At 34.6% G+C, this 12,996-nt stretch overlaps 1 protein-coding gene across 5 annotated transcripts in view; it reads left to right on the top strand.

The window, feature by feature from the left end:
* The window catches only part of LOC120629794 (hexokinase type 2), a 45,242-nt gene that overhangs the window by 13,676 nt on the left and 18,570 nt on the right, over positions 1-12,996 (top strand). For 3 of the 5 annotated variants that reach the window (XM_039898839.1, XM_039898840.1, XM_039898841.1), the window contains exons 2-6: positions 6,341-6,503; positions 6,592-6,773; positions 7,270-7,443; positions 9,293-9,392; positions 11,360-11,549. In XM_039898839.1, coding sequence (XP_039754773.1) covers positions 6,341-6,503; positions 6,592-6,773; positions 7,270-7,443; positions 9,293-9,392; positions 11,360-11,549 — 809 coding nt within the window. Of the gene's footprint in view, positions 1-4,532; positions 4,743-6,340; positions 6,504-6,591; positions 6,774-7,269; positions 7,444-8,002; positions 8,103-9,292; positions 9,393-11,359; positions 11,550-12,996 lie in introns of those variants that run through there. The other 2 variants (XM_039898838.1, XM_039898837.1) reach the window with 2 other exon arrangements.

Below are 12,996 nucleotides of genomic sequence, written 5' to 3'. Positions count from 1 at the left end.
ACAACGAATATATACAGCGTAGGTATACCATAAGATATGCGGCTGAAATAAAATTATGTATATTTTCTCGTACGCGTCATGTAGGAAAATTTAGAACGTGGTTCGTTTATAGATAGTTTTATCGGCGATGCATGCATCATCATAAAATTGCTATCGCAAAGCCGATACGTTTATCAGTCTCTACATTAATTTTCAGTCTGGCTCTAGAGTATTTACAATTACGCCTGAGCCGCATTTACCTTGATCTAGAACTTGATACAATCCGACCCCAGACCATAGCCCCTAGCACAGAGTTTACCTATCTATCTACGCCATTAGAGTTTGTATGTAGCCCGTTGTAAAGCTTTTTGTACGCGCTATAGCTATTATTCAATTATGGTCATCATCCATGGAGGCCGGCAAAACTATTTCCAAGCGGGAATATCAAGAGCGGTACCTATAATTAGAACCTACATCAGCACTCGAATTTTGCTCCTCAATTTTCCTTATAACGTTCGCCTTAAAAAGGATAAATACACTGTACTCTTTGCTCTGCAGATGCCTTTATATAGCCCTTGATACAGCTCAATCTAGTTAGCTTTAGCTACGGCGTTTACCAAAATAGCTACGTTATTTAAGCTTTATTATAGCTAATATCACTTTCCCATCATGTCCATCTTGCAGGGGCAGGACCTTTTTCAAATATGAGGAATCCAGGTCTACTATCTATAATACTAAGAAACGTTCCAAAAATTATTTATTTATTTTTATTAGGACTACCAACAAAATTACATGTATTATTATGTTATGAATAAAGCTAGCCTTAGGTTACAAATGACACATAATTTCACTTATAGGTAGTCACAGCATGCACTGGTTAGTATGTACGATAACTCAATAAACCTATATCAAGAGAATCATCGACCTACGTAGACGTTCCGTGCGTAATTAGGAAAAATGTGTTTTATTTACGAACTTACGTTGGCCGCGCTGCTATATTAGCAATCACGAGACACTCGAAAATAAACAAGCAACATCGAGTCAGTGCCAAAACTCAGTTCATTTGTCCTGTAGGTACAACAACACTACAATGACTTTCCAGTATATGCCTATTTACTGCAACTCAACTCATAATTTTTTCAAGACTCGGGATACCGTTCCAAACCAGTCGATCCGTTTGTATCGTAAACTGACAGACAGACACGCAGACAAGTCAGTTTTAAAATACTCCGCAGTTTGTTGTTAACATATTTGTGATGATAATATTATATATATAATAATAATTGACTTAAAGTCCCTTTTTCCTGAGCTTGTTAATAGGTAAACCAGTCAACTCATCGCCAGTCACTCTTAAACCCACAGACCACCGTCTCCTTATATTTTCAGATTATAAAATAAGGTATTATTAGAATCATTACATTATCCTAAAGTGACAGTAACTTTAATGTTTAGAAAAAAAATCCATAATATAGAGACTGCAAAGCGCCATTTTCAAAGGTGAAAATACATATTAGGGTCACATTTGAAAAAGGCGCCACGATTCTGTACACTGCAATCGTTTTTTTAATTTATTTAATTAGGTACCTAGTTTGTGTCATTATTTTTATAGTTATTTCTAGAAGGATGATTGGTCGTTGTATTTAATTTTAATTAAAGAGATGTTGAGAAATTATTATTCAAAACCTACCTGATCTTAAACAGGACTACTGTTTTCTAAAGTAGGTTATCATACCGACCTGTAATTTATCAGCACAAGGTGATGCATTATAATTGTTCAGGTAAACCGATGTTTATCATTCTGATATCGCCAAATAATAATGACCTTTCAGTATGGCATATTATGACTGTACATAAACATTTATATTTCGGAACACCTTGTAGGTTTTCGAGTTTCGAGTATCAATATGGTTATCCATTATAAATGCTTGTGTGTCTGTAAGTTCGGTTCTCTATTACCTTTGATCTGCTCAACGATTGCACTAATCATGCTAAGTCTTTAATAACAATAAATACTTTATTTTGGAAAAAACATAGGAACTACCATTCAAAAGGCCGATGTGTTTATAAATATTAACATATTACATATACCATAGGAAATAGAAAAGTAAATTTTTCAATAACTTATGTTCACATGACTATACAATAAAATTAACTAAAACACAAATAAAAAAACTAAATGCTGTGTCGGCGAAAATAATGTATATATTATGTTAAGTACCTAGATGTTTGACCCAGACGGAGTATCTCTTCAGCGTTTTAGATTTTCTCAACTCAGTCTCTCAGGTCGACGTGTAAACCACTAGGCAACCATAGCTTAACTTACCTACTACCTGATATTTTTGCGCTTGCGCATCGAACAGCACGTGCGGTCGGTCTCGGTCATTATCATTAACACCTGATAGTGCATATTCGCAACCAAGGCGTTCCAACGTCGCGACAAATTACAATACTAGCTGAACTACTTACTAAGATCTTTAAAGCGTGCTTAGGCTCGCATTAATAAACAGACATCGACCTAAGAACAGGTGCTAATGTGCAAGGAGGAGCCTTTTTCATTTAAGCAGATAAAATATAACTTGCTTAAAAGATGAAGAAACCATCGAGAGGGAACCTTCATACCTGAGAGATCTCAAGGTCGTGTGATGTCTACTAGTCCGCAATCAGCCAGCGTGGTGGATTACGACCTAAACGCTTCTCATTCTGAGAGCTTATGTATGGATAATGTCTGATGATAATGATGCTTAAGAATAAGCATGGGAACCTAGGGGCTCACTAATGTCGCTTAAAGCAGTATCTATACTTTTATACTTCGATATATTTTATTAAATTGATTAAATATAAAAAAAAAGGGAATATAATTTTTCTATTCTGTTAACTGTAATCGTGTTATGAATAATAAATAGATTTTACTCATTCTGTCCCCATTAGAAAGCTATTTTATCATTGGCTTTATTATTTTCAAGAATATAGCCCTAAATAATAGTATTTGTAAAACAAGATCTCGGCCACCAACCTATACCCACCAATCCGCATTAATGCAGCGTGGTGAGACCATTATGCTTATAACCATCCGTATATATAAATGTGCATGAGAAAGGCGGTATTGACCTTGCTTTAAAGATAGTAATTTAGTTGATGATGATAAATAAAAGGACGATTTTTGTGCTCAGAGATCGACTTCTAGGTCCAATACAATTTGCTACATTACAATTTCCAATAAAATTTTGCTAACTTAGGTATAAACTATAAACATATTATACTACCAAAACCTAGATAGAATAAACTTTGTTTTCTTTCCAAAAATGGACATCAAAGTAGGTAATAATTAAGTACTGCAAAACCTACCTGCTTTTTAAAAATAATCTTATATTATATTATCAAAATTAAGCTTAATTTGCTATACTCCGCGAAAAGCAGGAGAATCTGTGTGGTGTAATTTATAATTTCTTCAATCCTTATACCCCACACCACACAGATCCTCGCCAATACACCCTCTACGCCAGGAGATGTTGACTTTACAATGAATAATTGTTAACAATTATTCATTGTAAAGTCAACATCTCCTGATGATGCTCCGGTTTCGGAGCGAAACGTGCGTAGAGGGTGTATTGCAGAGGATCTTTGTGGTGTGGAGTATAAGGATTGAAGAAATTATAAATTACACAACACAGATTCTCCTGCTTTTCGCGGAGTAGGTATAGCAAATTAAGCTTAATTTTAATAATATATCATGGATTTCCGCAAAGTAACGCCTGCTTCTATACAATACAAATCTTATATTATCTTGATAAATTGTTAAATACTTATAAGTAAATCATATAGGCATACCGCCTGTCTTTATAGTTACCTAAATACCTACTTAGGTACCATTATTAATTACCGGTCTTCATTTAGGGCTATCAACCTATTTACTAACTAAAAGTTACGTAGGTACTTATTTAGGTTATTAGTGGTCAGGGTTTGACGTAGAGTTCACAAAAAAAAAAAATTAAATACGGAACAAACATACCAGCCTACTTCTCTAATTACACTCGTATACTTTATGTTCGTATCACAGTTCTCATATTACTTTAAAATTAACATAATGTGCCATTTAATTATTAGATTCACAAATGGTTAGTGGAATAAGTAGTTCCCTAAAAAATGTAATCGTATGCCGCTACTCTGTAGTATGCATACACACACACCGTTGCTCAACCACCAGTGCCACCCATACTATTGCATTGTAAATATAGAAAGACGTCGACTCGGGGAATTTTTATGACGTCATGAGCGAGCCCACGCGACGTCCAATCACAATCATACAACAAGAGGCGCGCCTCAGGATAATATATGATAAGCGTTGGATAGCATTACGAACTTAGAAAATGTATTTATGAAGCAAATTATAAATCTTTATGTGTTTTGGCATGCACCTTGGATGAAAACAATAAACAAATACATGCAATGGGTTATTTTACTTTTTTTTTTGCATTGCATTGCACAACATAATGCCGTACTATTCCGACACGTAGAATATTTGCGCACATGAGCGAGATAACAACAGTTTATTACCATGAATGAAAAAGAACGCGTCAGTCTGTAAGCAACAAGCACAATCGACGGTCACAGCTTTAGCGACGGAGTCGTTTAACGTATTCCATATTTCTTTGCTCGCTTAGCTAGTCGTATAGTAGACGTAACTTGCGCTGTGTTTTATTCAGTACAAAAAATCAGTTCACATAAATTTCAAAATGGGCATGGCAATTAATCAATTACCGCGGGTAAGTGTCTTTAGTATGGTTCCTATTTCTAAAATTTAAATAAAAATAGATCTAGCGGCTATTGGTTTAAGCCGGGTTGAGTTTTATTGGAAAGCTACCATAAGCGACAGTAGTGTTGTAATGACCGCTTTGACCTTGTGAAACTCGTTGGCGATAAAATGAACGATTAGTTACTGCCATTACCTTACCAGTTGTATTGTATGCAAAGAAATTGCATTAATTTCTGGATCATTATTTCATGTACAATTTTGCAGGCGATAAATTTGTTCACTTTGTGATTTATAAGGAAAATAGAAATAATATGATTCTGGCCGCAGTTTTATTTATCTTTGCTTTTAAATGTTTTGAATATAAACACTTTAAAGAAATGATGCTGCCCGTGACCTCGTCGTGTAGAATTTCTGTTTTCCTGCGAGAATAAAATATTTTGTTATCGCTAAATTTCTAAAGATCGGTTAGAAATTAACGCTTGAACTGTAAGAATAAACAAACATACATAAACACATTCTCATTTATAGAACGGATAAAAGAGATTACTTACATACGTGGTTTTAAAAGTTTTCACTATAAATAATTACATAACTTTATACCTAGTAGGTAGTGTGTTTTAAAAGTACCTTATATTACTCAAATATTTCGAAAGGCATAATTACCTTTTAAATTAAATAATTTGTGCCAAGTTTGCATGCAACGGACATCATTCAAGGTTTATACATTTGCTCGGGATAAAAATTACCCAAATTTGGATTAGGTATCCCATTTGAAACCTTATTTTTTTATAAACTACAAGCTGTTGCCCGCGACTTCGTCTGCCTTTGATTTTGTCTTTTGATGTGGCATTTAATGTAGTTGTAGTTGTAAATTAAAATAAAGTATTCAGTATCGCTAAGCCTTAAATGAGGGGTTTGCTGCTGTCCGCTGAGGAGTTCTGTCCTCTATCTCTAACCACATTTATCAGATCTATACAAAGTTTGGGCAAAATTAAATACATATTATAGCCTCTATAGTACAAAAATAATTATATAAAACTGTTATAATTTGTCGGAGTTATGGTATAAAATCGTCAAACACTTACATCCCCTCTCCCAAAGGAACGGAGCTTAATGTCGGATAAAAAGAATCCTATATTACTTCTAAAACTTCGAAGAATATGTGTACAAAGTTTCATAAGGATCGGTTAAGTAGTTTTTGCGTAAAAGCGTAACAAACAAACTTACATTCACATTTATAATATTAGTAGGGATAGGGATAGGGATAGGGATTGGATGAATACTAATTTCGTTCAATGGTTGTACACAAATCTTTAAAGTTAACTTAACGGAGATGTCTCTAATTCTGCTATACTTTTACACAGGGAACATTGTGCAAAGGATAGAATTGTTGGGCCTATCAATTTAGTTTCGTTCAGAGATTTGTGAACAGCAGAACACCAGCTTCGCGTGAAACTTAAAGAATAATGCGTACGAGGGTCAAAATTATGCAAGACTATGGCTTTTTAATTCCAATTCCCATTTTTCTTAATTTGCAGTTTAACAGATACTTAATATTAGGTTAGAATTATTGTGTACACACCAATTTGTAAATGCTTCAATTTTTAGATACGCGAAGAATGCGAAGTTCTACATCTATCAGAAAAGCAATGCAGGGAGATAATGAGCAGACTTCACAATGACCTTGTCAAGGGTCTTGGGAAGGACTCTCACGCTAATTCCATTGTCAAGTGCTGGATCACATACATACAAGATTTACCCAATGGAAAAGGTAATAAACGTTGTTTATTGATTGTTATTTAAATCGTTTTTATCTATCTGTATTATTTTAACTGAGTAAATATTTGTTATTGTTGCAGAACGTGGCAAGTTCTTGGCTTTAGATTTAGGTGGAACAAACTTTAGAGTACTAATTATAAATCTAGGTGAAAATCACTTTGACATGCAATCAAAAATTTATGCTATACCGAATCACATCATGACAGGTACAGGTATAGCTCTATTCGATCACATTGCTGAGTGCTTAGCTAATTTTATGAAGGTAAATATCTTTAAAAATCTAAAAAACCATTGTCTAGAACTTTTAAACTGAAAACTTGAGTCGAAAACTTTTATGAAAGAAAAAAAAATATACATTGTAAAATATCGTTTTCATCGCTAACCTTATTTCGAAACACTTACTTAGGTTATCCTTTTACTTTGTTATACTTTTCAAATCTTAAACATAATTGTGAGTTTTTAGTAAAAGATGCAATCTCACCTGATGGTACTAAGTGGTCTATCCTGTTAGAGGTTTGGCAGAAAAAATAAACCCACATTTAATATTTTTATTTAAATACATCTTAATTTTTTGCTAACGTTACTTTTGAGTACCTACCTACGGCCTAATAGTCAAACTGTCCTAAATAAGAACTTTCAATCATGAGACTTACATTAAAAAAAAAAAAAAAGAATTTTATACGTAGATTAGTTGCGTAGGTATCTAAGTAGGTTCGTAGGACGAGGTAGCATAGAACTTAGTCGTTTTTAATTTTTAGGAACATGACGTGTACGAAGAGCGTCTGGCCCTCGGTTTCACGTTCAGTTTCCCGCTTAAACAACTGGGGCTAACTAAAGGGATCCTGCAACGTTGGACAAAGGGGTTCTCTTGTTCAGGGGTCGTCGGCGAAGATGTCGTGCAGGGACTCAAGGATGCCATTGCTAGACGTGGGGTAAGTTATTCTACCGACTTAAGTACTTATTTTCAACAGTTTATTTAATGTAGTATAAAACTGTGCACTTCATAACTATAGTTCAACGGGTACATACCACCATAATATTTTGGATGTGACGGGTCCCGTCATGATAACGATCCATGCAACTGGGTCGAAATATCGACAAATCCAAAATATTATCGTGGTATGTACCCGTTGAAATATAGTCAAGAAATGTTGATTAACCACGAAAATCTTAGCTTAAAATCTTTAAAAATTTTAACTATATTAAAAGCGAAAGATTTCCGAGAATATTAAATTATCATTATCTGCTAGATAAAACAATTATTATTGTTAGTACCTAAGTAAGTAGTTCAATAAAACAAAATGTCTTCATACCTTCATTACGATAAGTAACTTTAATTCTAAGGAATAACCTTTCGCAAGTTCAATTTGGTACTAGAAAGGTCCATATAAGTAAGATAAATGCTCGCATTTGGCGATTTTATAAGTTATTTTACCTTTGCCTTTTCCAAACTACCAATTATTCCAAATTAACTACAGCAAAATTTTCCAGGATCTTGCTTTATCTGTAATGGGCATATTAAACGATGCGACCGGCACCCTTTTGTCTTGTGCGCATAAGAATCCCCATTGCCGGATAGGAATTATTATCGGTGAGTTGTTGATGATGCCAGCTCTCTCTAGAAATAAGGCATGCTTCAAAGCCACCGAGAGCTGAATAGAGGCTTTCTTATAATGGAATCTCGGCTCAAGTGACCAATCAATTGCATTTTCTTTTAACACTCTATTGGAATTCAATGGAACAATTAAATTATGTGACGCATGTAGATACATCTATAACATTTTCACTTCTACTACCTCCTATGGGTTGGTGGGTCGATATTGAGTTATTCATTTTATAATTTTACCTATTTCGAAAACATTTGGCATGCATTTTTTATTTGGTACCTAGGGAGGTATAGGCAACGGAGGGTCTCGCATTATTCTAAAATTTAAATCATATTACTTATTATTATCATTTTATCAACATCTGCATACAGGGCCTGAAAACTGGACCAAATTATTATCTACTATTAGTGGTTTCGTTTTTAAAACAGTAACTTACACTGAGTAATATTTTAGAACGGTATTAGGGAATAAAATCCATTAAAATGATCGATTTCATTTTGGAGGGTCGACTGGGTTGATTGACCGCTCGTATTCGATCTCCATTCGGAACGCGGCGAGCAGTTGTCTGGGCACGCAGGTGCATTCCTAAGCGACATCGATCGCGTATAAACATATAAGCGTTTTGATATTATATGGTTTACAAAACAGTTAATTATTATTAAACCTAAACAAAAACCGCACAGTTTGAAACCTTTTTCAAGCCCTGTATGTAGGACATAACTGCATGATAGTTTTTGGCTATCCGTATTCAAAATTTCCAATCGCATAATTGGCTTCTTTTATTATTTCTCCAAAACATTCTGGAGTCCTTAGGTATAGCGTAGTTACCTGATACGCTATTTATTATTTACAGGTATTCTTTAAAGTTCTCAAGGCATGCGACTAACATTCGGATATTATTGATGCATTACCAATATCGATGCACTTAGCTAATAACGCAGTAAATTTTTTGTCAAGCAAATTATTATTTAATCATCAGATAAACTAAAATACACACACAGTGTAGTTATAGTAAACACACCTACCAGCAACATGCATTTCTCTCGACTGGGTTTCCATAATTAAAACGAAAGCCTCTATAATAAATCATCATCAACGGATCGCCGTTAATTAAGGCGTGAGTGGAGTGTCGACTAATATCTATTCTAAAAGCATGTTTTCTCCATTTTTGTAGGACGTACAGATTGATATTTGCGCTATTCTGAATGACACAACGGGTACATTGATGTCTTGCGCGTGGAAAAACCACAACTGCAAAATAGGACTCATCGTTGGTAGGTTTACCTTGTTTACGGGCGGTATGCTTGTGTGCTTGCTTTTGTGAATCTCCTGAGTCATGGTATTAACAATTTAACACTATCTCAATAAACACTATCTATTATTTATACCAATTCTATTAAGCATGTTGATTAGATATGGAATGTCGATGTTTAATCTTAACTTTCTTGTCCATCCCTTTTATGCATCAACAAGTGCTAACATGGGCAGTAGACAAAAATTTTATCTCACGAATATATCCCCTGAGAAAGGATACAATTAATTTATTCACCTGCCAAAGCACGGCACCAGGAAACACGAGAAGTTTGCACCCTTTTATACACATATACTATTTGGATATTATTACCACGTGTGCACCAATGCTCGGAGAGTAGATAAAGCGGGGAGATGATGAAATTTTATTGTGGAGAAAAGTCTCTTGTCCATGCTAGCGTGGGTCTTGCGAGAAATCATCTAGGTTGTTTTTTTATCTTTTAAGGGACGCCTTTGACAATTGCTCTTTTGCATTTTGTCATGTGTTATCTATAGTTTCAGCTCTATAATTGAATGATCCCGGGTTTGGTTTTTGGTGGGGAATTAGGTCTGGTTGGACGCTTTATCCACACCCGTTCTCCTAAACCCGACCGACTTAACTATTTAGCGTTACGGTATGAAGGCGAGTATGCCAGTGTTTAATCTGCCATACCCTTTCTAGTTTATCGCCACCTATTTAGTGGGAACGAAATCAAACCACAGAATAGATAATAATAGGAGAGACGTTCAAACGAGAAAAAAATCCCTCGAAAAAAAGGCGTGACTAACAATACAGCTTATTTGAAACAAATAAATTAACGAGACAGTCGTTTTATCTAATCAGCGTGCACTGCGTAAAAACTAAAAACCTTATTGATAACAATATTCCTACGTCATAACTCATAATAGATAATTTTTTTGGCTAATCATATCTATATATCCCACTGCCTGTTGTTGTTCTTATTTTACATCAGTAAGTTAAGTAAATACGCGCTTAGTTTTAATTAAACTGTCTGTATCAGACTAGTAAATGACAATCTTGTTTTAGAAAAACATGTTAATGACATTCATTTAAGTATGTACTTATATTTTCCTGCTTAGCACATTGTAATGTATTAGCAATACACACTTATGTATGAGATTAGGTATATATATATACGAGATGTGTGTTTTACTTACGCAAAGACCTGAAGTGCTTCAGTGTGCTGACAATATATTATAATATTAAACCAATGAATTAAACAATAGACAGCGCCATTATAAAAGCGTAGTTATAGCACTCACCTTCTGTCTTCATAAGTCATGGTGTCTGGCAATTTTAGTTTTTGTGCAATTGATGACTTGTCATATATACAAAATATGATGACAAGACCGATTCATCACTGCAAACTGTTATGAAATTTTTATTTGTCCTTCTATACTTAAGGTATAAAGTGATTTGTTATATAACATACTTATCTGGTGTCAAATGTAAAGCTTTTTTATCACTTAACTTGCTGTTGTCACCTACACTTCCTGCTAAGCAACGTCTAAGTCGAAGAAAAACCAGTTCTCGGCGCCGCGTCTTGCCGGCCAGCACAGTTGGGCCGCGCCGGGCCCTATCGTTTAAATTATCAAAATATCCTAATGTCCGGCATTCTGTATATTAATAAATTTTATTATTATTTTAGCTAACAGCTGTACTGTTTTAGTAGAAGTAGTTGAGCTTTTTGTGACAAACCTCGTCCAGCGAAGTACCACCATGCTTATTTATGCCGCCAAGCTGCAGTGTAATTATTACAGGCATATGGGGCTTAACACCTGTGCCTCAAGTTTATGTAGACAGGGCGGCTTTTTTAGGACACTGTTCCTTGCACGCCCTGCGAATTGTTGGCCTGTAACAATTATAACTATAAAAAAGGCACTTTGTTGTAAATACCTACACATTCGTTAACATAGTATGACAATACAGGTACGGGCAGCAATGCTTGCTACGTGGAAAAGACTGAAAACTGCGAGTTGTTCGATGGCGAGCCCGGCAAGTCGGAATTACTGATTAACACGGAATGGGGCGCCTTCGGTGACGACGGCACCTTGGACTTCATAAGGACAGAGTTTGACAGGGACGTCGATAACAATTCCATCAATCCCGGCAAACAGATGTAAGTCACAAATTCTTTACGTATCTTATACTTGTTTTCACTAACGACAGATAAGACAATGCCTAAGTAAGTAACGCCTAATCAAAGAAGATTCCTATCCAAGCAGTTACCATTCACCAATCGATTTTCACTAGGCAACTCATATAACCTTTCTTGTCTTAGTCTTTCTTGTCTTTCTTATCATATTTTTTTGATTTAATTAAGAAGATTCCTAGAGTGAAAACGTGCATTACTCCATCATCATCCGTTGTTTAGCGTACCAATGTTGTGCTGTCTTGTCTCATATAGAAAAAACGCTTTTAAAGCATAGACCCACCACGGTGATCCAACGTAGGTTGGTCGGTTTTATCAGTTAGTATCACATCACACATGGTACTTATAATAACAGGATTTCCTAACTTCAGGCTAAGTAGTAGGCGGTAGGTACCTACTGTTTTTTTTTACAGGAAAATTAAACAATATAATTCACGATCTCTTAAGGATATTTCCTTAAGAGATCGTGTCCAGATTATCCACTGGTGAATTATGTTTGTGAATGAAATGAAAAATAATTTGCAATATTATTGTAAGTCTGTTACAAACCCAATATCTGATTATTTAATAATTATCTTTTAAAAAAAGGTAGTTTTTTACATTGTCTATGGGTAATCCAGCCCTGGTATGGAATGCACTTTTTATGTTACGCGACTAACTTTATTTTGTTACCTCCTATTTGTTTTATAATCAATCAAAACCTTAAGTTCTCATTAATCTTATGTCAATAAAGTTAGGATATTTTGAAAGAAAAAAAAAAAAAAAAAAAAAAAAAAAAAAAAAAAATTTTGAAAGAATATTCGTAATTCGGAATATCTTATCTTATATCTTTAAACGAGCAATTCTTGTATATACTCGTATATAATTGGAATCTCGGAATCGGCTCCAACGGTTTTCATGAAATTTAGTATACAGGGGTTTTCAGGGGCGATAAATCGATCTAGCTAGGATTCATTTTTAGAAAATGTCATTTTACTCGTGTTTTATCCATAAATATAAACGATTTTCATGAAAGGAGAATGCCGGAATGTGGTTTCGTTTGGTGCCTCAATCAAATTGGTATCAAAAATTAAGTTTTTATTTTTAAAAAAAACCTCTCAAATTCCAGGCCTAACTTCGACGGTTAAAAATCTTTGAATGAAATAGATTAGTGGTTCTAATATATTGTGAACAGTACCATAAATAGGTAGATACAATAATCGCATGTGTCAAAGATAACCGTATTGGCGAACTAGAGTTTTGATGTTTTTGTTAATGTATTGTTATTATTAAACCCTTAAAATGAGATAAATTCCAAGAAGGCACCTTATAAGTACTATGTGAAACCAAATCCCATACTACATCCGGCATTCTCCTTCAGTATACAGGGGGTTTAGGAAAAATATTATTCATATTTCATCATTTTATTAGTAGG

The sequence above is a fragment of the Pararge aegeria genome, chromosome 15 (genome assembly GCF_905163445.1).
Source record: "Pararge aegeria chromosome 15, ilParAegt1.1, whole genome shotgun sequence".
In the NCBI taxonomy this organism is placed as follows: domain Eukaryota; kingdom Metazoa; phylum Arthropoda; class Insecta; order Lepidoptera; family Nymphalidae; genus Pararge; species Pararge aegeria.
Note: the sequence above shows the minus strand (reverse complement) of the source record. Positions and strands in the feature narration are given on the sequence as shown.